General features: G+C 39.4%; 3 protein-coding genes across 6 annotated transcripts in view; 2 read left to right on the top strand and 1 right to left on the bottom strand.

Annotated features, from left to right (window-relative positions):
- The window catches only part of LOC124859759 (kielin cysteine rich BMP regulator), a 33,803-nt gene extending 29,492 nt beyond the window's left edge, over positions 1 to 4,311 (top strand). Inside the window, exons 40-44 of the mRNA XM_047352602.1 lie at positions 1,741 to 1,852; positions 1,933 to 2,034; positions 2,109 to 2,273; positions 2,359 to 2,659; positions 3,716 to 4,311. Of these exons, the coding sequence (XP_047208558.1) occupies positions 1,741 to 1,852; positions 1,933 to 2,034; positions 2,109 to 2,273; positions 2,359 to 2,659; positions 3,716 to 3,936 (901 nt within the window). The 3' untranslated portion in view covers positions 3,937 to 4,311. The remainder of the gene's footprint in view (positions 1 to 1,740; positions 1,853 to 1,932; positions 2,035 to 2,108; positions 2,274 to 2,358; positions 2,660 to 3,715) is intronic.
- Positions 4,312 to 5,069: 758 nt separating this feature from the next.
- Positions 5,070 to 16,908, top strand: LOC124858746. 4 transcript variants are annotated; one of them, XM_047350952.1, is made up of 18 exons: positions 5,070 to 5,223; positions 6,987 to 7,079; positions 7,161 to 7,313; positions 7,389 to 7,477; positions 7,721 to 7,896; positions 7,993 to 8,131; positions 8,655 to 8,765; positions 9,117 to 9,236; positions 9,512 to 9,614; positions 9,915 to 10,035; positions 11,577 to 11,824; positions 11,904 to 12,198; positions 12,279 to 12,595; positions 12,735 to 12,992; positions 14,249 to 14,425; positions 14,497 to 14,601; positions 14,678 to 14,769; positions 14,845 to 16,908. In XM_047350952.1, exons 1-18 carry the CDS (start codon positions 5,119 to 5,121, stop codon positions 14,912 to 14,914), a joined length of 2,772 nt encoding a protein of 923 aa, XP_047206908.1. In that variant the 5' UTR covers positions 5,070 to 5,118; the 3' UTR covers positions 14,915 to 16,908. The 4 variants fall into 4 exon arrangements, with proteins under 4 accessions (XP_047206908.1, XP_047206916.1, XP_047206900.1 ...); XM_047350960.1 differs by having other exon boundaries at positions 9,912 to 10,035; positions 14,252 to 14,425; XM_047350944.1 differs by having other exon boundaries at positions 9,912 to 10,035.
- On the bottom strand, positions 16,101 to 22,908 carry dnaja2b (DnaJ heat shock protein family (Hsp40) member A2b). The gene is made up of 9 exons (XM_047350979.1): positions 22,741 to 22,908; positions 20,503 to 20,562; positions 19,925 to 20,151; positions 19,754 to 19,834; positions 19,112 to 19,245; positions 18,806 to 19,002; positions 18,541 to 18,685; positions 17,745 to 17,872; positions 16,101 to 17,648 (listed from the first exon to the last, which is right to left on the bottom strand). The coding sequence occupies exons 1-9, from the start codon at positions 22,816 to 22,818 to the stop codon at positions 17,460 to 17,462; spliced, it is 1,239 nt and encodes a 412-aa protein (XP_047206935.1). The 5' UTR covers positions 22,819 to 22,908; the 3' UTR covers positions 16,101 to 17,459.
- Positions 22,909 to 27,842: the final 4,934 nt, after the last annotated feature.

The following is a 27,842-nucleotide window of genomic DNA, read 5'->3' as shown; positions in this document are numbered from 1 at the left end:
ACAATCAGTCATACACTGCACAAATCTGGCCTTTATGGAAGAGTGGCAAGAAGAAAGCCATTTCTCAAAGATATCTATAAAAAGACTCGTTGAAAGTTTGCCACAAGCCACCTGGGAGACACACCAAACATGTGGAAGAAGGTGCTCTGGTCAGATGAAACCAAAATCAAACTGTTTGGCCACAATGCAAAACGATATGTTTGGCGTAAAAGCAACACAGCTCATCACCCTGAACACACCATCCCCACTGTCAAACATGGTGGTGGCAGCATCATGGTTTGGGCCTGCTTTTTGTCAGCAGGGACAGGGAAGATGGTCAAAATTGATGGGAAGATGGATGGGGCCAAATACAGGACCATTCTGGAAGAAAACCTGTTGGAGTCTGCAAGAGACCTAAGACTGGGACGGAGATTTATCTTCCAGCAAGACAATGATCCAAAACATAAAGCTAAATCTACAATGGAATGGCTCACAAATAAATGTATCCAGGTGTTGGAATGGCCAAGTCAAAGTCCAGACCTGAATCCAATTGAGAATCTGTGGAAAGAGCTGAAGACTGCTGTTCACGAACGCTCTCCATCCAACCTCACTGAGCTCGAGCTGTTTTGCAAGGAAGAATGGGCAAGAATTTCAGTCTCTCGATGTGCAAAACTGATAGAGACAAACCCCAAGAGACTTGCAGCTGTAATTACAGCAAAGGGTGGCGCTACAAAGTATTAACGCAAGGGGGCCGAATAATATTGCACGCCCCACTTTCAGTTTTTTATTTGTTAAACATGTTTTACACATCCAATAAATTTCATTCCACTTCACGATTGTGTCCCACTTGTTGTTGATTCTTCACAAAAAATTAGAATTTTATATCTTCATGTTTGAAGCCTGAAATGTGCCAAGAGGTTGAAAGGTTCAAGGGGGCCGAGTACTTTCACAAGGCACTGTACATCCCGCAAAACACACCATCCCCACCATGCCACCATGATGTGGGGACCCTTTTCTTCATTAGAGACAGGGAAGCTGGTCAGGAGCTCATAGAAAGATGGATGGAGCTCAATACAGGACAAAATAATAAGAAAACCTGTTTGAGGTTTTGAAAGACTTAAGATTGTGGTGGAGATTCACCTTTAAGCAGGACAACAACCCTAAACATACAATCAGAGCTGTAATGTAATAGTTTAGATCAAAGCATGTCTGTATGTTAAAAACCAGAACTAAATCCCATTTTTTCATGGCACAATTCAAAAATTGATGGTCACAAATGCTGTCCGTTCAATCTGACTGAGGTTGAGCTATTTTGCAAAGATGAAATTACAAAAATGTCCATGTCTACCGGTGCAATGCCTGTAACGACATACCCCAAAACACTTACAGCTGTTACTGCAGCAAAGGGTGGTTCTGCAGTGCATTGACACTGATTTTTATTTGCAACATTTAGAAAATAATGTGTCATTTTGCAATTGTTAAATTATGTTGGCATGAAATAATAAAATATATTACTGTTTGCAATGTGACAAGGTTTAAGGGGGGGGATCCTTTTGCAAGTCGCTGTTTATGCTTGCTGATGATTTAAGCATTTTTATTTTCCTTGTTTTTTTTTATTTTGTGGCTCAATTGGTCTTTATTGACAGTAATCTGTCAGGAAATGTGCAGAGAGATAAAGGAGGAAGGCTTGCAGCAACGTTCTCAAGTTTGAGAATTGAAGTTAATTATGAAAACATTAATAGCTCATCTCCGTTTGTGCAGCGTTCTTGTAACAAATGATGATCGTGGGCGTAAAGGGGTGTCCTGGACCAAGGAGGTTACCATCTCCATAAGAGATGTTGCCATACAGCTGCTCCAAGAATTTGTTGTGAAGGTTTGTGTGTTTAAAAAGCTGAAGATGAAGTTAAACCATTCTGTGTAACATGTCCACTAAACAGTTTTTCTGTTCTTCAGGTGAATGAAGAAGTTGTGACATTGCCTTTTCTAAGAGAACCATATATCTTTATAGAACGGCAAGCCAACACTGTCCTACTCAACACTAACATTGGATTAAAGGTGCGAGACTACCTCAGATCTAGTGTAAAGTTCATTAAAATGACACATTTACATGTCTCTTGGTTCACCTCCAGTTGTTGTGGAGACCCCGTTCACACCTGGAAGTGAGCCTTCCAGGCTCCTACAAGGGCCGCACCTGTGGCCTTTGTGGAAACTTCAACAAGTATCCCCAGGATGACCTCAAAATGTCCACCGGCCAACTTACCCCATCAGAGGCTGAATTTGGCAACAGTTGGAGGGTATGTTTTAAAATACCAAATGAGAAGGACCAAAAAAGAAGGTTGTTTAATGTTGTTTCATGCTTATAAAACTCTCTCATTTAAGATGACAACCAGAAACCATTCAGTCTCATCCTGTCTTCCCGGAGAAGATGTTGATCCCTGTAAAAGTGCAGGATACCAGGCCAGGAAGGGGGCCAATGCCCACTGTAAAGTTCTCAAGTCTGCCGTCTTCAAGCCCTGTCACCGCGTTGTTCCACCTGAACCATGGTACGGCGCCTGCGTCTATGACCTCTGTGCTTGTGGGGCCAATGCTGACGAGTGCCTGTGTGACGCATTGGAGGCCTATGCCAGCCAGTGCAGAGAAGCAGGGGTCATCCTACAGTGGAGGAGCACATCACTGTGTGGTAAGTAAAATGTATTCATCAAATCATTTTTACTAAGTCTTAAAAATGGTTTGCGACTGCTTTCAGGATCCTTCCAACAACCAAAATTGGACTGTAAATCAGTAAATAAGGTGTCCACAAGATACAGTATTGTTCAAACCGTTTAAACCACCACTGATCTCTCCATACTGACAATCAAACATAGAGAATGGTGATGATCTGGATATGCTTTGCTGCTTTAGGACCTGGGCAACTTGCTGTAATTGATGGAACAATTAATTCTGTTCTCTACCAGAAACTTTTGAAGAAGTGTCTCATCATCAGTTCATGACCCTAACCTCAAGTGCACATGTGATGTGCCTCAGAACAATGAGCACACCAGTGATGTACAGTTTTGGAGTTGGTATAAGTCCTCACTTATATCCTGTTGAGATGATGACATGACCTTAAACAGGGCGTTCATGCTTGAAAACCCTATATTGTGGCTGAATTTTAAACATTCTGCAAAAACAAGTGGGTAATCATTCCTCTATGGCAATTTAAAAGACTCATCACCAGTCTTCGCAAATGTTTCATGGCAGTTGTTGCACTTATTTGGTTTAGGATCATTTTTTTTCTACATAGAAACAGCCTGATTTGGATTGTTTTTATCCCCTTAATTAATTCATTATCATTTATTATCATTTAGAATATGCTTTTGGAATTTCATCAGGTTATATTTATCTGATATTATAATTTGTTTGATGATCTGAAACAAATAACGTGACCAAAATAAAATACAGACAAGAATTCTGTAAGGGAGTGCATACTTTTTACATACATGTTGCTCAAGACCACTTCAAAGGGATACAGGAAAGTCTGATTCATTGAAAATAAAAAATGACTAATTATTGCACATGTTTTGTCTACCCTTGTTCCATAAGGGTGCACAGAAATGTAGCCCTTCTCCTTTAAACAACATAGCCGAAGGTTCTCCTGAGCCTTTGCACAGCCCAGGATATCCTTCCCTTAAAACAACAGACTTCTCTATGTTCAACGTTTCTCAATATTTTGTTTCTTTCCATCTTTTTTCACCAGCTGTGGGCTGTCCTGTGGAGAGGGGTTTTGTATTTGACGAGTGTGGCCCACCGTGCCCCGTAACATGCTTTAATGTTGACGTACCACTGGGGGTGATAGAGAGTCACTGCTTCAAGCCCTGCGTGCCGGGCTGCCAGTGTCCTGCTGGTCTGGTTCTCCATAACAACTACTGCATTCAGCCAGAAAAGTGCCCCAAGATCATTCACGACAGCACTTTGTAATGCTCAGACTGCTCGGTTACAGAGGAATGCCCGCCCATATGCACAAAGGCACATTCTGCTGTTTCTGTGTTGACCTTAAATCATATGTGACAAAATGTATGGGTGCTTTGTCAAAGGATGTAAACAAAATGGCTGAAGATAAAATGTTTTTATAACCAGCACTGAGTATTTAAACCACGAATATTTTCCCTACTTATGGTCACACATCTATGAGGTATTTTCAGTGAGTATGCAAAAGTATTTTTAACAATAATAAAAGCACTTGTTTACGATGAGGTTAAAAATGTGCAATGTCTGACTGTATGTACAATAGGCTGCATAATCTCAGATTCACTTTGTTTTATAATTCTCAAATAAATAAAATTTCTATTATTATTTTTGTTCCATTTTCTGTTCAATTTCCTGTTTAATGATCAATGTATCCTGATATTCTGCATCTCAAATGTTACTGAGTAAAGATCCTATTAGATAAAAGGAATGAAATGTATGAGGTTTTAGGAGGTATTTAGAATTAGTTACATTAATGAGACCATGTCCTTTTGTTTCCTTCTAAAGAGGAGAGACTGAAAACAGCAGATAAACAGAAACCGGTAGCTCGAAGTTGTTATTTTTTCTCATGTCCTGTCTTGGTATTTTAGACATACCATGTAGAGAAGCTGGTTGCCTATATGTGCCAAGGCAGTTTTGCTCTACAACAAAGAACATATCAAGATGGAATCCTTTTGCATGATTAGCTTTATTAAATTGAAATGATTAAAATTAAACTCTGACAGAAATGTGTGTTTCCATTGGATGCTACAGCATAAAAATAATAATTTTTACCATCTTTATTTTTATTAATTTGAGTTTAATGTAAACAATACAGAAGAAGCGGCTCTCTCTTGAAGTTACATGAGAATCAAACAACCTTCACTTCAGTTTCTGTGTTTTTGTGTGACATTTCACTCCCCTGTGTCTGCCTCTGCCATAAACGTGGACACTTTGTTTTCTGGTAAACTGATCTGGCTGCTGTAACCTTAGCGATATTCTGTATAATTCATCAGCCCAGAGTGGGAAAAACATGGAGGAGGTAAGATGTTTTGAGAATGTGTTGCTACTATGTTTGTTTTTCCTGCAAATGTCTAAGCCTAACTGAGTGTGCGCTTGCAGGATTTTATTGCTGCTCTTTACCAGTGTCTGGGCATGCCTGCTGGAGCAGAGTTTTCCACTGAAGACGTGAGTCTCCTCTTCTGCAAAGTGTTTCATGTGTCCTCCAACAGAGGCGAAGCTGAAGCAGCCATGAAAAAGGTAACAGCAGCAGCAGTTTATTTATTCATATATCTCAGGAGAATACTATAAACCCTGGGCAGCAGAATTAAAATAATCATTGTGGGAAAATGTTCAAGCCTTTTACTTTGCAGCAGAAAAGGAAGGACGAATAAAGAGAACAATTTTGAATTACTTATTCATGAGGAATAATTTCAGGGATTAACCCTTTCATGCATTAATTATAACTTCACTCCATTTGTTCCCCCAGAGTGTTTTCAATAATCTTTGGGCATGAACCTTTTTTTCTTCAGACTTTAAGAAGGGTTTTTCACACGTCCACTCAGGTGGACAACATGCGTTTAGAGGTAGAAACATGTATGTGACAGACAGACATACCATACAGCATATACACTGAAAACTATGCTGTCAAAATATAGCCAATAAACTGCCATTTTACCATTTTTATGTTCAGTAAAATCAAGAAAAAAAAATTAAGCTTGTCCTTGACTCTTCACCCTGTTGTGTCCACATGCTCCTATCTCATATGACTTTCACTCAGCTCTTTGTTCAGGGCTCTTCAATCCTCCTTGTTGAACTGTACATTTTATCAACAGCTATTATATAAACACAATAAATGTATATTCAGACCACTGAATTAAATTGCCAAAACATATTTTGTTTAGTTAATTGTTTAGTTAATTGCTAGTTAGACTAGAAAACAAAAATGGATTTTGTTATACTACTCTTGAAGTATTTCAAGAACAGAGATTTGTAGTATTGGTAAAATCATGTAAAATGTAGGCAGAGATGCATGATTTGCACTTTAATAGAAAGATGAATAAATGCAATTTCCTCACAGCAAAAAATCTATACTTCAGCATTTCAAAAATTAAGCTTCGTTTCGTCGTCTTCTACCTCATCCGGGACCAGGTCTCAGGGGCAGAATACTCAGTAGAGAGACCCAGACGTCCCTCTCCCCAGAACCTCCTCCAACTCCTCCGGGAGGAGCCCAAGGCGTTCCCGGGCCAGCCAAGAGTCATAGTCCCTCCAGCGTGTCCTGCAGCAGCTCTTCACCTGGGCACTCCTCCAACCAGGAGGAGGCCCAGGGGAAGGGCCAATTTTAATTTCAAAAATTAACTTGGTCCTTATTACCTCTGCCAAGGAGGTTATGTTTTCAGTTGCGTTTGTTTATCTATCTGTGTGTGTGTTAGCAACTTTGTGGATTAAGTTGCAGGCAAATTCTTATGAATTTATTACCAGAGGTGTGTCTTAGCCAATGGAAGATTCCATCCAATTTTGGTAGTGATTTTTTCTTTTTTAGTCATCAGTGACCCTACGTTGGGTGGTGGAGTTATGCAATCTCTGACTGTCTTATGTGTTAACTGATTTTACCAACATTGCTAACCTGTAGGGGGTTCATACCACAGAACTAGAATTGTGTAGCGTTTCTGTCCCGCTAAATTTTACAAACAACTGCAGCTGCCTCTCATTTCAACAAGAAATTTAAAGCAGAGGGTTTAAAAAAGTGGTTGTTTATATTCAGCTTAAGCAAGTGAAAATGAAATGTAGGCTCCAGCAGAGTGTGTTTAAATGAAACATACAAGAAGACAACAGAAACAATGTGTCTTTATTATGTTGTCAATGTAGTGTGGAAATATGTGAATGTTTATGTTATAGTTGATAAATTCTCAAAATTATTGGTTCTCTTTTCGAGTTTGTTTTAGCATAAAATAGACAAAACAACATAATTAACATGCAGCAATAACAGTGGTACTTTTTTGTCAGAACTGTTTGTGTTTCAGGTTGCAGGAGGTGATGAAGCCTGGTCCTGTGTTGGTGCAAATGTTTTGGATGTGCTCTTGGAAATGGAAAGGGCGAAGGAAAGGAAGGAAATGGTACAATAATTCTGCTGTATTATAATAAATTTGTTACTTAATACTTTGCATTTAATGCTAAGAAAATGTGCTATTTTGCAGCTTTACTGGGACTGCCAGCTTCTAAATAGTGGGAATCTTCATCACATGTTGCAAAATGTGTTCCAAAGAAAAGACTCTGAGTTTTTTAGAAACGCTTACAACTCTGAGTCAGGACTCTTGCTGCCTCAAACAGCTGAAACAGACATTTTCCTGGTAAGTGGTTGGATGTAGCCAGGGAAACAAAGCTTTTTGGTTTGACTCTTATCAACTTTCACCGTCTATATACAGGCAGAGAAAGTGCTGGGAAAAAAGCAGCTCTGTGACACAATGACAAACATGAAGAGGCTCCATAAAGCAGCCAAGCAGTGCTGGGCAAGGTAAGCATGTAATAGTATGATTTGAAAATATTCCCTTTGGCAATAACATTAGAAGCATGGCACAATGTTGATATCCCACATTTTTTACCTTTAGTCTTCATTTTAGGTAATTTCCTGAGTAGTCTACCCTGAGCAACACAATATTAAAGCCTTTTGTCTATAACGTAATTCAGAGAAGCAATCTCTTCAGTGATGTGCTTTTTTATGTATTTATGTTGTTTATGTGTCTTTGTTTCTCTTCAGACTGGCATCAGAGGGTGTTCATAGCATTTTGCCCTCCGCCTGGTGTAATCGAAGGTTGGGCCTCAGGGGTCAGACATGGGGCTCCATCTCCTTGTCAGATGTCCTCTTTCTAGTGGAAGGGAAATATGATGTGGTGACTCACTTGCTTTATACAGAAATGCTTCAGGAGCACCACAGTAAGGGCATGTCAATCTGACTTGTGCTCACAACACCAAATAATGCATTGTGCTTCAGATGTGTTCCCGCTTCACGTGTTTCTGGTGATTCCTCAGCCCCGAGCGTTTGGGAGGCGCTGCTTCCCTGGCAACAGTTAAAGGAAGTGGAGGCACTGGAAACTATGGCAGAGGAAGCTTTGCATTCTGCTGACTTACTGGGCTTGGCTTTCCTGCCTGGAGCATTCAGAATATACAAGTAACACACAGCAAATTTGCAAATACGCCATTCTCCTTTGAACCAAAGATTTGGTATTGTATGTGTGTTCAGTACATGTAAAACTATACAAAAGTCTGTGCAAAAAATACAGAATCTTTTATTAATCTAATGAGGCCTCTTTCTGTTGAGGATATGGACAGTTTTCAATGAATTTCTAGTTGCCTGCTGCAAGCTTTGTATGGTTACAACAATTCAACTTTAAATTTTACTTGGAAAATTTAAACTTGAATTTTACTTGGAAAAGCTAACTTTGCAAACATAGGAAAAACGTGTTACATTGTTGTGATAGATTTCACAATTATTCTGATTGTCACGTAATTGTAATGCTTGTTCACATACGATTTTTTTTGCTTGGAGAGATACAAAAAATGTTCATTTATTGTTTTATAACAGACATTTTGGCTATTCTTAGATTATTAAAACAGAACAGAAGATAGTAAAAATACAAGTTAAAAACATACATTTTTAAGCAATGTCATTTTGCTAATATATATATTTTCAGAACAAGCTGTTCACAGTTGAGGGAACAGTCCTGGTCTGCTGTTGCTTTCCTGAATGAGTTACACACTTTTTGTCAACAAGAACAAAATGAGTTGATGTTCCTGGGTCCAAGGTAATTACAGGCTATACATTCTTGTGCTTCTATTTTGAGAAGGAGTCGCTAAAAAATAAACTGCTCCCGTATTGTACATTGCATTGCAAAAGTCTTCATACACCTTAAACTTGTTTTACATTTGTCGTAATACAACCATATGGCAACACAAAGAAGTGCATAATTGTGAAGTGGAAGGACAATGACACATGGTTCTCTATGTTTTTAAAGAATAAATGTCTAAAAACTGTAAACTGTATTTGTATTTAGCCCCACAGAGTCCAGGTTTGCAGTTGTGCCTTAAATATAATGAACATGGTGCTGGACAAAGCTCTAAGCAGGATAGGAGTAAATTAACTTATTTTCTTTCAGACTGTGCAATGACAGTTTGAGATTGGTGTATCTCCACGTCATTCTGGCCATTTATAGAGCTCAGAGGGAGAAAACGTCCTACAGCGCTCTGCTAGCATCTCGTCTATCCTGGGAGTTATGGTGAGTTTACAAAATTGTTGAACCAAACTTCATACATCTAAAACTGTGAGAGGTGCGTAGGGAAAAAAAAGAGGCCAAACCCCAAAACCAGAAAAAAAAAGGGTGAAACTCCAACATTTCCTCCTTATGTGAAATGTTGCTTATAAAAAGTTTGCAAGTTTAACAATATACAGGAGTTTCGCCTTTTTTTTAGTTGACAAAACTAACAGCTGAAAAGGATTTGGATTCTCAACAGCGTTTTTGCACATTCACTCTAACTTTATCCTAATCTTTAGGCCGCAGGTTTTCAGTCCATGCAGAGAGGAACAGGTCACTCTGTGGCTACAAAATGAAGACAAAGGAGAGGAAGGAAAGGAGCACTTTGAGACTCTTCAGCAGGTACTGTAAATATAACAATGGAGAACTGCCTTCACCTCTCTACTGCTTACCTCAGGCAACTTGTAGAGGACAATTGTTGCTTTATTTGCACCTTTAATATAAGCTAAAGATCCATGTTTTTTAGGGTTTTGTTCAACATTGATGGTAAAAGCAAGATGTGGATGCATTTTCTAGACATTGAAAGACTTTAATCCCAGTTATCAGACAGCCTGTAATGCTTTTTATGTAGCTTAAAATCTTTATTAAAGAGCACAGCAGATTCTTTTCTTATTTTTAACCAAACTAAAACTTTGTCAGAAGACAGAACTGCAGCTACTCATGCTGACTCAAGAAATGGAGAGGAAGCACCTGCTCAAGTTGGTGCACGGGATCTCCCCGGAAGATTTACAAGAGTCAGGTTGCACGATGCCTCCAAATGACAGTACGTTTTTTGTTTTTTTACTCTGATACCTGCTCATTGCTGCAGTCAGTTTCCATTCTGGTCAGATATTTACACAGACTCCTCAAGGGCTGAAACAATTAATCGGATTAATCGTGATTAATCGATTATTGAAATAACCGTCAAATAATTAAGTAATCGAATAATCGTTAACTATAACATACAAACTCTAAAATGTCATTTCCTGAATGAACAACCTACTCAGAGCTGTAATCAGGCCAAAACTGTACAAATAATATATACATTTTGCATTTCTGTCCAGAACTCGCCAAGTGGCATAGCTTTTGCTTCACCTGGTTCAAATCTGAAAAAAAAAGACATCCTATTAAGCACCTTTTGCTATCCGATTATTAATCGTAACTCCAGAAAAAAAAGTCAACAGATTAATGGATTAGCAATATTATCGTTAGTTGCAGCCCTATACTCTTCATTGACAAGAATATTAAGAGGAATGCTATTTTTAGGCTTTTAATGATGACTGATGTTATCAGAACCACCTCTAATGAATATTTGGTGCACAACTTAAAATATTTTGTGGATATTCTCTAATTTACATAGGCTCCACATATAAACACCCACACTAATATGAAGATATGTCTACCTTGACACATTGCAAAGAAACCATACAGTTTTGTAATCATCAACAAGGTCCTGGTATTATTCTGTCCAATATTTTATCCTTTCTCTTATCAGAAATGTTAGAGCTCATTTCAATACATTGGTCTCCTGGCACAGGCCTTGATTTTAGGCATTGTCCAAAATTTTTCTATAGGGTTGAGGTTGGTGACCTATAGCTCAAACACTGTCTGAAAATAAAACCTCTCCAGAAGGCATTTGACTTTTTTATGAATTTATAATGACATTTCAGTTAACAGCCCTTCTTTCCTGTCTAAAATCCTCTGAGTTCACGTTGACCTGCTTCAGCGTCTTCCAGTTTACAACTGACTTGAGTCTTTATAGTTCCTGGGTTCCCCCTGGAACTATAACATAACTAATTTCATTTTATCTCAGGATGAGTTTGGGTCAGATGTTTGAAACTTGTACACAGCTGGGTGTTCTGACAGGAAATGATCTTGGAAGGTCTTAAACAGACGTCCTAAAGTCCTCATCTGAACTCATCTTTTTGCTTAAAAGTCAGGTCCATACGAAGAAACCAACAAATTAAAATGAACTTTACAAATTCTGCCAGGAAGAGTGGTCAAATATCCAACCAAAATTATGCCAGATGTTTTTTGATGGCTACAAAAACTGTGATCAAGTTGATCAAAGTGCAACTCGCTAAGGAATATGTGTGCAAATATTGATGGAGGAGTATATGTATGAAAATCCACAATAAATGTAAAAGTTCTGCATCTGATTCTTGTTTTCAGAAATGACTGAAATCACTCTTGTGTTATCATTTTACCCTGGAAGAATAAGTGTTCAAATGTGTAATTCAAGGCCAAAAATGAAGTTTGCTTTCATGTCTATGATGACGGTATATAAACTGCTGACTGGAACAACATCTTGTTTACGGTTTCTAGATGATCGCTTTGATGCAGAGCAAACCTCCCTGAGGGCTGGCTGTATAAAAAGGCTAAAACAAATCCATGCTCAGCTCCAGAGACAAAATGGAAGTGAGAACAGCTCAAAGCAAACCAGCATTCAGATCAATATACAGGAACAGTGGTCACAAACTCTGCTGGCAGACTGCACCCTGGTACTTCTGACGCATCTCAAGGAACTTCAGGAGGTCCAAGCTTTAGCATTACTGCAAGTTCTTCTGCACCGGGTGAGTAAACCTTCTATTCAGTGCAGGGTTAAATATTAATGCACATGGGTGTAGGGGCAATAATGTGTGTTTTTTCCAGGATTCACAGGCTGCCAAAGCTCTGAGAGACAAATATGAAGTTGAAATAAAAATGCAATGCTTCACCAATCTGCTCCATCTACTAATCTCAGATGACCCTCTCAGCCTTGGCTCCATGTTGGCTGAAAACATCAACAATGATCAGATCGGACCTGAATCTTCTTCCACAGCAGAAGTTGAAAACATCTGTGCAGGATCAGTTCCTGCTACAGTCGCTGACTTAATCAATAGAGCCAACAGGGAATGTGTTGAAGTCCGACCTGCTGATGCTTCTGCTAAACAGGAAGTTTGCTCAGGTACTTGCATTGCAAGCACAATCAAAAACAGAAGGCCCACTGCTACAGCTGAGGCTATAACCTGCTTTGGATTATCTTAGGTTGTGGGGCAGTTACGGAGGAGCTACCCTACTTGGAGATCCTGTGTGTGCCGGATGCACAGTCCAATGTTCTCGCTCCAGAGGCTGGAGACTGTAAGGAAGAAGACAGCAGTGAAACAAAAAGCCTCGATAGCTTTGAGAAACAGGGATCCTTGATCCCCCTTGCTTGGAGCAAACCCCCCGAGGATGATGCAGACTATAAGGCAGAGGATGAAGATGGGGAAGCAGAACAGTATCAGGATATCCTGAGCAGCATAGGAATCCATCTCAAGTCCTCACAATGTGAAAAGACTATTCAGGAGAGAGACAGCGAAGAGGTAGATGCTTTAGCTCACCATGATGCGCAGTTTTGCAGATCAGCTGTGGAAGAAAGTAGAAGAGGCACTGCATTAGCAGCATGCCACATTACATTTTCACTGTCATTAATTTGGGTTTCTCCTCCTTTGTTTTAATTAGTTGTCCCTGAACCGGAATCAAATAAGAGACCAACCAAATGAAGGAGAAGCTGCTCCTGAAAATGATCCACACTCACTTCCAGAAAACCTGCTGGATGTATGGCCACATGTTTCAAGGGATTCCTTTGAGTATAGTGCCGATGGAGCATCCAATCACACAGCCAGCACCAGCAGAGAGACGACCGAGTCTGAACTCTGGGACCTCAGAGGGTCAGAACTCTCCAACCATGAGGATCTGATTCCTTCTCAAGAATCAACAGTTAAAAATTTTGTTTTTGTCAACATTGCATTACTTTGTGTCACTTCTGCAGTTCCATTCAAAGGTTTACATACGCTAATCATCGGCGCAAATAGCATATGAATTTGAGGCTGTTAAAGATTCATTTGGAACCATTCCGTTTTAGGATGGACTGCTTAGACATCTAACATAATCAATCATCTTTTTAAAGATTTTTAGGGCTCTGGTGGGCTTTATTTAATTTTAACTTGTCAAGAAAGTGGGTGGAGAGAGAACAAATGGCCCTAGAACAGAGATCAAACTTGGGACTACAAACTACATTGAGTACCTAAGCCTCTGCAGATGCTTTACCACCTGAGCCAAACAGACCCCCGTCCATAGGCTTTTCAAAACAACACTTGGGTGCACAAGTTTGGGTATTTTCTCTAATCCACACATCAAAATGGCAATTTTAAATATACAGGTAAATCTAAAAACATAGGAATATTGTGAAAAGACTCAATATTTTATGTCCCTCATTTCCACAAAGTGAAACTCATATATCACACAGCGTGAGCTACTTGAGACCTTTATTTCTTCTAATTATGATAATAATGGCTTAGAGATAATGAAAACTCAAAGTTTCATTTCCTCCAAGGTTCAAAAAGATGTACACTACCGATCAAAAGCTTTAGAATGTCTTTCTCACTTAATGGGTGTCTTTATTTTCATGACTATTTAAATTGTAGATTCTCCCCAGAGGCAACAAACCTGTGAATGAACACACATAGAATTATGTAGTAAAAAAAAAAAAGTGTGAAATAACTAAACATTTTTATATTTTAGATTATTACAATGTAAATAGTCATAAAGAAAACCATTAAATGAGAAAGGTGTTCAAAAACGTTTGACCGGTGTAATTTGAGCACAGTGTATTCCAAAAGGACAATAAGCCCAAGCAGTAACAAATGGGACTTGAATGAATAAAGCAAGCTAACATTAGGTTTTGTGTATGGCCTTCCTGAAGTCTTACTCAGTCGTATCAAAAATGTGGACTATAGTCAAGAGCTTAGTCAGAATTTGGAAAACAAGAAATCTAGCAAATGTGTGGGTGTGTATTGTGTTGTGCACTCAATTCTTATTTTGTTTTTGGATCAGGAAAAAGAAGTGCTTAAGTGCATCATTAAAAGACCCTAAATTAACATGACAGCTCTGCCCATAATATGTGTGAGTAAAGTTCTGACCAACAATATTTATTCCTTATTAAAATACCTATTTTTATCTATTTATTTGTTTAGCAGATAGAGTCCAGTCTCTCTGGGAGAACCACATTGTTGGAAACTACTCAATTGGAGAGGGAAGAAGTAATGAGAGTTCAAGCAGTGGAACGAGAGAGAACGATGCGCAACCTGGTAGACATGCAAAGAAAGTTTGAACAGAGGCATCAAAGAGATAAAAAGAGACAAATGTTTAGGGTGAGAACGATGAACAGGACACAAAAAGTACTTCCAGACAAAGATGTGCACTGATACCGTTTGTTTCTCAGGTTCAGGAGCGCCTTTCAATCATCCAGAACAGAAAGGCAGAAGAGGACCTGCTTGGTCTTAAACATACAGACAGGCTGAAGCATCTCACACAAGATTTACCACCGGTAACAAAATAACTCAAAAAGTACCATAAAATATGTTATGTTCTGTGTAATTATGATGTGACATATTGTGTTAAAGGAGGACAAGACCCAGCAGAAGACTGTTGTTAGAGAGCGACTGGAGCAGCTCAGAAGAGAGCGCTCCTATATCATGCAGTCGAAAAGAGACAGGTAAACTGCACCACTTCAGAGTAAAAATAAAGCAAATTCATTGGTTTTAAACCTCTACGCTCTTGTATCCTTTAGGAATACGGCAGGATTTAAGGAACTTCTAGTTCCCATTGCTCTGCGCGAGACAGAAGATGGAGCAACCTGAGATGCGACTGGTTTAAGATGTCTGCTCCCAGTGTCCCAACTGTTAATGCAAGACATGAACATATTTCCAGTGCTGTAAATAAGCAGTTGCCACTCACAAAATTTATAATATTGTTAGAACAGTTGCATGTTTCAGATTATCAAAGTTTAATATCAGACCAAGATAACCTGAGTAAAATGCAAAATAGTTTTCAATTCATTTATTTTAGGGAAAAAAGGGACCATAACCAACCGGGGCACTATGTGAAAAAGTCCCCCTAAAAAAAACCCTGGACTGCTTTTCCAACCTTGAAAGCAACAACTCCTATGAAATGTTACTAACTGGCAATTTATCTGTTTCATCCCTGTAAAGACATTTGAGTCCTCCCTTCTCTGCAGAATTATTTTAAGTAAGCCACATTGGACATTTTTTGAGTAATGCTTCCAGTAGTTCACTTCCATGATTGGCCTTTTTTTTAGTAAGGACTTACTGGTGTACTTTGGATAATTATCCTGCTGCATAACCTGAGGTTGAGCTTGAGGTCACAAAGGGTAGCCCAGACATTCTTCTGGATTGTCTGATAGAGAGCAGAAATGTTCTACTGTTACGTGAAATCCTCCAGGTCCGGGCAGCGCTCAATGGCTCAGTGGAGGAGCAGGCTTACCGTGTGCGGGGGCTGCAGTCCTCTGTGCAGCTGTCCCCAGTTCAATTCCATGCCCTGGGCAATTAGCTGCATGTATTCCCCTTCTCACTATACTATTTTTTTCCAAAATCCTGTCCTAGTTCCTTACCAGACACAACAGGAGAGCCACATTCCAAAAATATCCACTTTTGTCTCGTTAGACCACCAAATATTTTTTCCAAGTCTTAGGGATCATTAAGATGTTTTTTGGTAAACATGAGACGGGACTTTATGGTTTTTTTGGCCAGCAGTGTTTTTTACCATTTAATGTTGTCCTCAATAAATAAAATTATTTGAGGTTTTGTATTTATTCAGAGTAACTGATAAATGATCTGAAACATTTAAGCCTAACCAAAAAAAAAAAAAAAAAGCAGGAAAAAAAAAACAGCAAAGCATTAACAAGTTTTCAAATAACATTACATTTTGGTGTAATTCTATTGATTTAATGCTAGTTTTGTTCCTTTTTCTTTGTGGCACTAATTTAGCCGATAGGTTATGACTGAATAGACTGAGATTCACATATGCTGGTGTTTAATATACAGTTTAATTATCTTGACAACCATAAGCATCAACAATAATGAAATTTCACTAGAACCCCCCTCAACAGTGCACATTATCCAGAGAAGCCAAAGTTACATACACAATGAGTCACAGAGGTGCATGTAAACATCCAAGAGTGGCTCGAGTTAAATTTCTTCATGGGAACATTTACATTTGTATGTTGACCATTGCTCGATTGGGTCAAAGTGTTGTAGCTGCAAACTGATGCCGCTGTAAATGTTAAATGCACCCATTGACTGGTTTTTAATTTACAGATATGAGGATGGAAATATTGTAACATGTGAAGGGAAGTAGGTTTGGCTAATAACCATACGACAGGAAGAAGTCTATATAGAAGGATTGAGTGTGTGCCAAGCAGGTTTCCTACAATACAATTCAAGTAAGAAGTGAAATAAGTACATCTGAAATTCTCTGCAAACATTTAGGTTGTTCATCCTTATCTCACTTTATTTGGTATCCAATTTCACCGCAGTTTACCACAAAGCAGCAACACCAACCAGACTAATAAGCTAGAACATTCTGCAAAAGCTCAAAAACACTGAGCCACCGCATGTAAAACATAAAGTGTGTCGTTAACTCCAATAAAACCCATAACTGCAAGGCTTGTGATTTCAAACACACAAAACATTCATGCCACGATAAGGACGTTTATATTCCAGGCTAAGGAAAAAAAAAACATCAGGTGTTCAGGGCTTTCGAATCGTTTGTAATAGCTAGAAACTCAAAAAAAAAAAAAAAAAAAGAACGACAAGTAAATTACATTATTACTTTACAATAGTACAACCTAAAGTTGAACTATCATAGGAATTAGATGTTGGTTAAATATTTGGGAAGCTATGTAAAAGTATAATCAGATTAGCTTATGTGGCAACAGGCCACATGACTATAACTTTAAAAAGTATGGTGATTTCTCATGTCACTCTGGAAATGCATAACCAAGAACATTAGCAAGAAGCGACATGCACTCCTTTGTGACTGAATTACATCGCAACTCAAAATAGTCAATATTTGCAGTTTGTAGACTAGACTAGTTGTTTTACACAGAAAAAGATAAAGCTAAGGATAAAGACAGACTTCCTTGCTGGAGACATTTACAAACTCAAAACAAAAACCTTTCATCACTCAACCACGATCTCTCTGAGGTGTTGGAACAATGGAACTGAGGAGGGAGGCTTATTAACCTTTTTTTCATTAGGATTTTGTGCATTACCTTGTCACTGGAGGCATGGAAAGAGAAATATGTGTATATGTGCATCAGGTCTTGACTGGTGCTAGCAATGGAACTTGAAGGGTGTTTATGTGAAAGTCTATATATGAGTCTTTCTACTGGTGCGCGCATTGCACCCCTGGGCCGTGATGGCCGCCTTCATCATCAGAACTATCGTTATACGCCTCTCTCCTGCCTCCACTGCCAGAACCTTGACTTCTGTCAAATTCTGCAAGATCAACTTCTTCAGCATCTGCAGCGATGTCGGGATTGTCAGCACGGGCTGGAAGAAGGTTCTCCAAGTCCTTTAAGAGAAACCAAAAATTAAATATATATAAAAACACTAAATTAATTTAATTATTAATTGCAAAAATTTAGAAGTTCTTCAAAAGGAAGCTCACATTCAATTTTTCAGGACTAATCCAGTTGCTTTCTGGGAACTGAACATCAAACTTGATGTAAAGATCTCCTTTCTCAAATGGATTTCTGTATTGGGGCATTCCCTCTCCTTTCACCACTCGGACACAACCTGCCACAAAAATATAGATTTAAAGTCAAGCAGAAAGTAAAGATATAAAGATTTAGAATCATATATAATACATACACTTTAGAGTAAGGTTTGAATATACAAGGATAAGATGTTCTCGTCAAATTGACAAAACAGCAGATGTACCCGGAAGCAACTTTTCAATATAACCTTGTTGATACAAATTGGAAATGTCATTTTATTTAAGCTGGATACCTGAGATCTATGTTTGCAATGAGCCCAGAGCTGAAAGACATTTCTCTTTGGTAAGCATTTGATAATTTATAAGTCATGTCATTATTGTGAATTCACCAACATTGTGACATATGTCACACGGTTTCAGGCGTGCAGGCCAGTTCTCGGTTGATTTAAATTTGACTGGGCCCATTCTGACATGAATATGATTTGATCTAAACCATTTCATTAGAACTCTGGCTGAATGTTTAGTCATTGTTGTGCAGGGAGGTGAACCTCTGCCCCAGTCTTAAATCCTTTTTACAGCTTCTATTATTGCCCTGTATGTAGCTCCACTCATCTTTTCGTTAACCCTGAGCAGCTTCCCCTTCCTTGCTGAAGAAAAGTATTCCCAAAGCACGATGCTGCCTCCGACATGTTTGACCCTGAGTATAGTGTGTTTAAGGTTACATGTGTTTTGGACAATAAATATTTACCTGGTTCAATGACTTTGCCAGGTGGGTATTTGACCAGCAGCTGACGTCCATCCAAGTGTGTGATGGTGATCTGGAAGCCACACAGAGCCTCAACAAGGCCAATGCGCTGGACCATGTGAAGGTCGCTGCCATCACGTCGGAATTCCTGTTTAAATTCAAAACAAACGTTTTTTTTATTCATTTTCAAAGATTTGTCAAAACTAGAAACAATTAATTATAGAAAATGTAGCAATACAGAAGTCAGCTTTAATTTGTTCTGGATCACCTCATGGTCTTTCTCTTGAAGAACCAGAACTATGTCTCCTGGTTCAACACCTGGTGCTTGGTCAGCTTCACCAGAGAATGTGATCTTCTGTCCGTGCTTCATGCCTTTGTCCACATGAACCTCCAGAAGTTTTGTCTCCTTACAAACCTTCTGACCCTCACACTTTCTGCAGCGGTCCTTCTCATTTATCACCTCACCTGGACAAAGATAAACACACAAGACTTTTTACAAAACGCTGTTCTGATTTTTATTTGACATCATTTGTGTTTTTCAGTGTTGGGATGTGCGTTTGCTTGAAAGCGTTACCCTCTCCGTTGCAGTCGGTGCAGACAGACTGCATTTGCTGAACCATCCCTGGGGCCAGCTGCCTGATCATGATTTTCATTCCTCTTCCTCTGCATGTCACACATTTCTGTACCGCTCCTGCCTTGCCCCCTTGACTGCAAGTAAATAGGTACAAATAAGCATTGTTATCATCAGTACTCCACACATTACACACTCTTAAAACACAAATCATCTGTAAAAAAAAAACTGAAATTTTATTTTATTTCAGCCTGCAGGAAAAAAAAATAAAAATGAAAATAAAAATCAATATCGGCTCATTCTACACCTGAAAAGACACATTCAAAAAGGACGATTAAGCCTCAAAAGCAATGGCTATTGCTTATCAGTTTCATATAAAAGAGTGATAACACTATATTGTAAATTTTTGCTTTAAACTTGTGTATTAATCGTGCTTTATTGTTTTTCTCAAGGTTATCAAGGTTACCGGATATTCCTAACAATAATGATTCTCTCACTTCCATAGTATTGACCAACGTTATCATAATAATGAAGGCATTACTGTCTTACTGGAGCCATGTTTTCATCAAAGACATGTTTAGAAAGACCAGAGAGGTTTAAGACTCAATCCAATTTACAAACTGAAATTAAAACAGCTGGACTCACCCGTTGCAGGAGCTACACAACACATTCTTACTAAGCTGCAGTTTTGTAGTTTTGCCGTTGTACAGGTCATCGAGGGAAACTCTGGGACAAAAAGGTTTTCAGAAATTACCAGGTTATTAATGAACAACCCTCTGGAGCTGTTAAAATATTTGGAAAAGGTAAAATACGTACTTCAGAGGGTGCACCATATCATCTCCTCTCCTCTTGCCCCCATTACTCCGACTGCCCCGACCCCCCATGAACCCGAAGAGTCCTCCACCAAAAATGTGAGAGAAGATATCATCCATGCCAGGGCCGCCGCCTCCTCCCTCCCGAAGCCCCTGCTCTCCATAGCGATCATAAAGCTCCTTCTTCTCTGGGTTTGTCAACACCTCATAAGCGAAACTTATTTCTTTGAACTGCAAAACGAAAAATCAACTAGGAACGAGAGAACTAGATGCACAACAAGACTAACATAAATGCAAAACTTAAGAGGCTCTTCAAGAAGTAAAAATCTAAATACAGTTCATTTTGAAATGTGTGTTGATTTATTTGTAAAACAATATAAAAAAAAAAAAGGAGGAACACAACTTAATATGTTTTATTGTGATCATCATCCAGTATTACAATTTGAGATCCTAAGAAATCTTGAAAATTTAAATGAGGTTTTACATCTTGGTCCCAGTCTTTAGGGGAATACTTTGCTACTGGCAGTTTGTTGGCTACACCCAAATATAACATTGACACTTAAATGTTTTGGAGGCTCATACCTTGTCGCCAGCATCAGGATTCTTGTCAGGATGGTACTCTTTGGCCAATTTGCGATAAGCCTGTAACAAAAGAAAGAAATTTGGGACTCTTTGTACTAAACGTTTAATAGTTTTAAAAGGAAATCGCTTCAATGCATTTACAGTTCTTAAACCTAATCTCCCGTAGTCAAAAACAGACAGAAGCTCGGTTACAAACAAATGGTAAAAAAAAAATACAAAGCTTCTGAAACCTTTGTATTTACAATATACATCAATTGATTAAGTGGGTTTCAAATGTGATGTGTGTGTACAATGCATAGATTTATGCATTTACAAGAAAGGTACAATTAAAATGAAACTGTCCAGCTTCTTGTTTCTAAATCTGTAGCTTTTATGCTCTTACTGACAGATACAGATTTTTGGTTTTCTTTAAGATCTGATCTGCCAATTCTGATGCTGAGTGGACTAAAACACATACCAACTGCTTTGTGTAAACTTAATTTAACAAATAAATATAACAAAAACTGACCATAAGCTGTGGCTGTGATTGAGAAATATTAACAGAAATATTGACAGTCACTACGTTGATTGAGCCGGCTATACGAACTCATCTAATCAGCTCTGACTCGTCAATCCAGCACCAGCAACAATGGTGTACAATTTTGGCTTTTACGTCAGACTGCCAGTTGTGCAACAGCGCCAAAGATGTATGTTCTTGTGCTTTTCAGGTATCGTAGTTGTTTAAAACTATCTGGGAATTCACGGTCAGCTGGTCTGCTAAATTCAGAACTATGAGCTAACAAGGTGGACTAAATCAGCTATGTCTGAATACCCTGTTAGCTTCCACCAGTCCAAGAATTTATTTACTTTTTCAACCAGTGATATCTACAGGTATGGAAACCATTACTGATAAAATAAACTCTTTAATTACCATATTCTTCAAACTGTTCTTTTAGAAAACCTGTGAAACATTGCTGTCAATATAACTATTCATTCTAATGGTTGTAACTGTAAGATATTTTAAACTGGGAAGTATTTTATCTTTTTTTTGTGTTGATCAATAATTAAGTCATATGAAATCTACTATGTTAATGTTTCAAAACTAAAAGTCATTGTGCAATAAAAATTATGTAACAGTTTATATAGATTTGTGTGTATACACTGTAACCCAAAAAAATCTGCTTTTAAAGGCCAAAAAGCCGTTTCCCTTTGCCCTCTTCCTAATTCGCAGAAACAACTGGGGCAACCTACCACCCTAAAATATTTGGGATTGTGGACCTAAAATGAGGGGAAGGGGTGAACAGGGATTCTGCCAAAGTTAAAGCATTTGTAGCCAACTTTTATCAGATTTTTACTAAACAATTTTTTTTGACGCATTTAAGGCCCAAGAAAAGTTGGAGATTTTCATTCTGATGCATACTATTAATCATGCAACATAAAATGGCAGGTATTTTGGCAACTAACCTGCTGATCACAGGCCAGACTTGATCAACTGAAAATTGGCCGACTTTGAACATTGGCCAACAGAAAAAGGGAAATTCAAACTACAATCTTGAAAAGATCTTTGTTATAGATTTCAAGAGGAAAATACAAAAAAATTCAAAGTAACTGTCTAAGGTTCTGCTTTCTCTTACCTAAATTTATGTCAAATAGTGCCAAACTATTAAACCAAAAACGTGTAAAAGAAAAGTACACAGTGTATGTTCTGGTTGCTACAGTTACACGAGGTTTTCTAGAAGGCCGAGAAGTATCCACAGCTTCTTCTTTATATCCATTTACAGAACCTGCATTAGTCACCTCACAAGTTTTTCTACGTTATTTACTTAGGTTAACTAACTGCCAGTCAATCCAATTGAAATAAATATTATTTATACATAATTTGACTAGATTAGCCGACCAAACGTCGCTTGGTTAACTGGTTCAACCGGCAACCTCTAGCAGTCCAGAGCATTTCTTTCTTTGTTTTTAGGGAAGGCCCTATAACCATAAAATACAGGTGCGATTGATAATATAAACGGTTTTAATTGTAATTCTTTGTCGTTTTCGTGATGGTTCGTGTTTTAAAGCGCGATGCAGAGGAGTATTCCAGTTAGCTAGCATGCTAGGAAGCTTCGAGACTAGCTTGAAATCAGTAAACTAACTAGCTTACCCCCAATGGTTGTTGGTTCTTATTTAGGCCAAATTACGCTCTGAACACGTCGACCTCACCTTTCCCCCTGGGTCCCAGTTATTTGTTTTTCGATTTTAGAAGACACATACCTTTTTTAGTTCGTTTTCAGAGGAAGAAGGTGAAACTCCGAGGATGTCGTATAGCCTGGTGTCCGCAACGTTCGCCATAGTGCTAACCGGCTACCAGAGAGAGAGCTTCTGCGGAGAATCAAGTGAGCTACACAAGGTTCGCCGGTTGGGGCTGTCCGACCATTCTAACACACACGAACCGCGTTTTTTGCTGTTTTATCTGGAGTTGGAACCAGTGTTAACCCGTTCATGTATGAATTATGATTACCTCGCTCAGGATTTTTAATTGTTTTCAATTATCCTTTGGCGTAAAAAAAAAAATGACATCTATTGTTTTTGAAATATTTGTTTACAGTCTAACTTGCTTTTAGACTGAAATATATAACTGACAATATACTGTAGATATAAATGTCTGGACACCACTGGGAAAATGTCAGGATTGTATGATGTAAAAAGAATGAGACTAAGATAAACCATTCAAGATGTTTTTAACACTTTAAATGACCTAACCTGTATAATTCAATTGAAAAACAAACCGAAACCTTTTAAATAAATAAAAAATAACTACGAGAATGTGGTTGCATATGTGGCTTTGTTCAGAGTTATTGTTAAATATGAGTCAGTAGTACACACCTGTCTCTGGCATGATGATCGCAGTGGTCTCTGAACACATCCACACATCTGTTTTATGATATGATAAAACCGAGGTTGGGCCATAGACCCAGAGGTAGCCTTCAATCCCAACTCAAATGAAGTTGGGACTTTGGGTAAACCATAAATAAAAACAGAATACAATGATTTGAAAATCCCGTTCGACCTATCTGCAATTGAAAACACTACAAAGACAATTTATTTAATTTTCCAACTGCTTTTTCAAATATTCCATTATGTTAAATTTGATGCTTGCAACACATTCCCAAAAACCTGAGACAGGGGCATGTTTACCACTGTATTACATCACCTTTCCTTTTAACAACACTCGATGAGCATTTGAACTCTAATTGTAGAAGCTTTATAGGTGGAATTTCTTCCCATTCTTGCTCAATGTATAGCTTCAGTTGATCCACAGTCCATGGTCTCCGTTGTCGTATTTTGTGCTTCATAATGTGCCACACATTTTCAAACAGGGGAGACAGTCTGCCTGCTGTCCAGACCTGGGAGACATGCCTGGACTGCAGGCAGGCCCGCCTACAGGCACTCTTTTACTACGAAGCCCCACTGTTGTAATACGTGCAAAATGTGGCTTTGCATTGTTTTGCAGAAATAAGCGGAGACGTCCCTGAAAAAGGTGTTGTTTGGATGGCAGCATATGTTGCGCCAAAACCAGTAGTAATGGTCCCTTTACAGATGTGCAAGTAACCCATGCCATGGGCACTAACACACCCCCAAACAATTACAGATGCTAGCTTTTGAACTTTGCACTGATAACAATACAGATAGTTCTTTTCCTCTTTGGCCCGGAGGACACAACATCCATGATTTCCAAAAATAAACTGAAGTGTGAACTTGTCAGACCACAGCAGACTTTTCCACTTTGCTTCAGTCCATCTCAGATGACACTTACCAAGATAAACTGATAAGTAGTCTAAGTTCAGTTAGTACAAGTTATGTTTGAATTTATTTGTGTTCTATCAAAGATTGTGTATTTAAAACTGTCCTTTATGAATATCTAACTTTATGTTTTGCCAAAATTAGTGAAAGTGAATTAGTGAATTCATTGTATTTACGAATCTATATGAACCAAAACTGGATTTCTTCTTGACTGATATACATTCATATTGTCCAACAACTTGTCAAAATGGAAGCACAGCAGAGAACATTTCGAAAGCTGAAGACAATGAACCAGTAACAGATGCAGGTGACTTGTAAATTGAAAATGTCTTCTGAGTAAAACTTAAATATGTCATTAAGCCCTGTCTTTCAATAAAGATTGTAGAAAATTAGACCATTCAAGGTCAAGCCCATAAGGTTTTACAGTGTCGCTAAAGTTTCATTTTACAAGCTTTGTAGCTTTGGATGGTATGGTAATATGTTTTTTAGATTATTGTGCATAGAGATCAAACAGGTACCGTGAGGCCAAGCGTGCCACTGCCCGGGCTGTGGCAGAGGCAAAAACCCGGGCCTGGGAGGAGTTTGGTGAGGGCATGGAGAAGGACAACCAGTTGGCCTCGAAGCGATTCTGACAAACCGTCCGGTGCCTCAGGAGGGGAAAGCAGCGCTTCGCCAGCACTGTTTACAGTGGGGGTGAGAGGCTGCTGACCTCGACTGGGGACATCATCGGGTGGTGGAAGAAGTACTTCGAGGATCTCCTCAATCTTGCCATCACGCATTCCCTGGTGGAAACAGGCTGGGGACTCTGGGTTGGACTCTTTCAACACCCAGGCTGAAGTCACCGAGGTGGTTAAACAGCTCCGCGGTGGCAGGGCTTCAGGGGTGGATGAGATCCGCCGAGTACCTGAAGTCTCTGGATGTTGTGGGGCTGTCATGGTTGGCACGCCTCTTCAACATCATGTGGCTGTCGGGGACAGTGCCTCTGGACTGGCAGACTGGGGTGGTGGTCCCCCTTCATAAGAAGGGTGAGAGTGTGTTCCAACTACAGGGGAATCACACTCCTCAGCCTCCCTGGTAAGGCCTACGCCAGGGTACTGGAGAGGAGAGTCCGGCCAATAGTCGAACCTCGGCTTCAGGAGGAGCAGTGTGGTTTTTGTCCCGGCCGTGGAACACTGGACCAGCTCTATACCCTCTACAGGGTACTCGACGGTTAATGGGAGTTTGCCCAACCGGTCCACATGTGTTTTGTGGACCTGGAGAAAGCATTCGACTGTGTCCTTCATGGTGCCCTGTGGGGGGTGCTCCAGGAGTATGGAATCGGGGGCCCTTTACTAGGGGCCATCCGGTCTCTGTACAAGCGGAGCAGGAGTTTGGTTCGCATTGCCGGCACTAAGTCGGACCTGTTCCCGGTGCATGTTGGACTCCGGCAGGGCTGCCCTTTGTCACCGGTCCTGTTCATAGGCGCAGGATTTCTAGGACTAGTGGATTTTGTCTCTTCTTTTTGCAGATGATGTGGTCCTTCTGGCCCTCTCTAGCCAAGACCTACAGCATGCACTGGGGCAGTTCGCAGCCGAGTGTGAAGCGGCTGGGATGAAGATCAGCTCCTCCAAGTCCGAGGCCATGGTTCTCAACCAGAAAAGGGTGGCTTGTCCTCTTCAGGTTGGAGGGGACTTCCTGCCACAAGTGGAGGAGTTCGAGTATCTTGGGGTCTTGTTCACGAGTGAGGGAAGAATTGACGGGAGATCGACAGACAGATCGGTGCGGCTGCCGCAGTAATGGGGGCACTGTGCCTGTCCGTTGTGGTGAAGAGAGAGCCGGTCGGTCTACGTTCCTACCCTCACCTATGGCCATGAACTTTGGGTCATGACCGAAAGAACGAGATCCCAGATACAAGCGGCTGAAATGAGCTTCCTCTGTAGGGTTGCCGGGCGCCCCCTTAGAGATAGGGTGAGGAGCTCGGCCATCCAGAAGGGGCTCCGAGTAGAGCTGCTGCCCCTCCACATCGAGAGGAGCCAGTTGAGGTGGCTCGGGCATCTATATTGGATGCCTCCTGGACGCCTTCCTCAGGAGGTGTTCCAGGCACGTCCCACTGGGAGGAGGCCCAGGGGACGGCCCAGGACACGCTGGAGGGACTATGTCTCTTGGCTGGCCTGGGAATGCCTTGGGCTCCCCCCGGAGGAGGTGTCTGAGGAGAGGGACGTCTGGACATCTCTGCTGAGTCGGCTGCCCCCGCGACCCGGTCCCGGAAAACGACGAGTACGAGATCAGATACATATTAATATTGTTGCAAATAGCCTAGTTAGCATAACAAGAACAATGCATTTTGCCCTGACACGCGAGGTAGCTGTGGTTACCTCCAAACACAAACATGCAGCCATTATTGCGTTGCAATAAAATGTCCTTACATGTTAGCAGTTTACTGCAAAAATGTTGCACTTGATAATCAAAATCTTCATAACGTTTATTTGCAACAAAGACGACTTAAGAATTTCTAAAAGTGACCAGCAAATTCCAGGACCATCTTTTTCCAAGAGAATTTTCAAGGATATTGTTATGCCACCAGAGCAGAACATGCTCAATATCGTCAACAATTAAGTGTGAATGAATTACACAGACGTTTTGATTTTTTTAAGCCATAAAAGAACCTATTAAATTGTCCATTTTCTATTCTGTTAACCATCAATGGTACAGTGAATCTCGAAGGTATACTTAAAGATGTTGAAAAATGTATTCATTTTATTTCACTTTTTCCAGCTTCAATGTGACATATATTCTATACATTTCAACTGGAAAACAAGCAGAAAAAAAAGATGCAATAACCGGTTAACATAAGTAAGCACATCCTTAAGCTAATTCTTTGTTGAGCCACCTTTTCATTAACTGTATGTGATCAGTTTTCTCACATTTTGAAAGACTTTAGTCAGGCCTATTCTTCTTTGGGTGAAGAGAGCTCAACCCTGCCTCCTAGACCAGAACACAAAAATTAGGAAAACAAGAGATTGTTGTCACATATAGAACAAATATTGTCGGTTTTTGTAATATCTCTGTGGCTCCATATTTCCTTATATTATCGATGACTGTCTTTACTGTGCCATGGTGTAACCCTAAATATAATGGTGTGGAGTTTAGTTTTTCTTGTCGTACCTGAAATGTCTTTATTTACCTAGGGATCTGTAAATGTGATGACAAACATGGCAATCACTTTACAAAAAACAAACAAACAAAAAAAACACTCAATACAAGAACCTTAAATACCTATTTAAAACAGTCACATAAAAACGTAATTATATATCATAGGCAAAGTTTTGTTTCTCTTTTCTAGTAAGCTAACATATTTGTTATTTCAAATAAAAAAAAACACATTTGTAGGTTTTTGATTACTGGATTCTATACAGAGAAACAAATTGCATGTGCTTACCTGTATTAAAATGGTTTTTTTTTTTCCCCCTTTATCAAGTTTATTTAGATGTTTTTTTCCACATTGCTACTTAAAAAGGAAGGGGGCTTTCTTCGTTACACCAAACTACTAGCAACGCCCCTGGAGATAGTAACATTTAAAAAATACATTTATG

The sequence above is a fragment of the Girardinichthys multiradiatus genome, chromosome 2 (assembly GCF_021462225.1).
Source record: "Girardinichthys multiradiatus isolate DD_20200921_A chromosome 2, DD_fGirMul_XY1, whole genome shotgun sequence".
In the NCBI taxonomy this organism is placed as follows: domain Eukaryota; kingdom Metazoa; phylum Chordata; class Actinopteri; order Cyprinodontiformes; family Goodeidae; genus Girardinichthys; species Girardinichthys multiradiatus.
The sequence above is the reverse complement of the archived record's forward strand: the minus strand, read 5'-3'. Positions and strand labels throughout refer to the sequence as shown.

Bases quoted from the DNA above. Each gene is read 5' to 3' on its own strand.
- LOC124858746 (XM_047350944.1), top strand. From the start codon at position 5,119: ATGCCTGCTGGAGCAGAGTTTTCCACTGAAGACGTGAGTCTCCTCTTC. The intron at 11,825-11,903 runs GTGAGTAAACCT...TGTTTTTTCCAG, and splicing joins TGCAAGTTCTTCTGCACCGG to GATTCACAGGCTGCCAAAGC. The intron at 14,602-14,677 runs GTAACAAAATAA...ATTGTGTTAAAG, and splicing joins TCACACAAGATTTACCACCG to GAGGACAAGACCCAGCAGAA.
- dnaja2b (XM_047350979.1), bottom strand. From the start codon at position 22,818: ATGGCGAACGTTGCGGACACCAGGCTATACGACATCCTCGGAGTTTCA. The intron at 20,563-22,740 runs GTATGTGTCTTC...CTTTTGTTACAG, and splicing joins CTGAAAACGAACTAAAAAAG to GCTTATCGCAAATTGGCCAA. The intron at 19,003-19,111 runs GTAACGCTTTCA...ATCTTTGTCCAG, and splicing joins CACCGACTGCAACGGAGAGG to GTGAGGTGATAAATGAGAAG.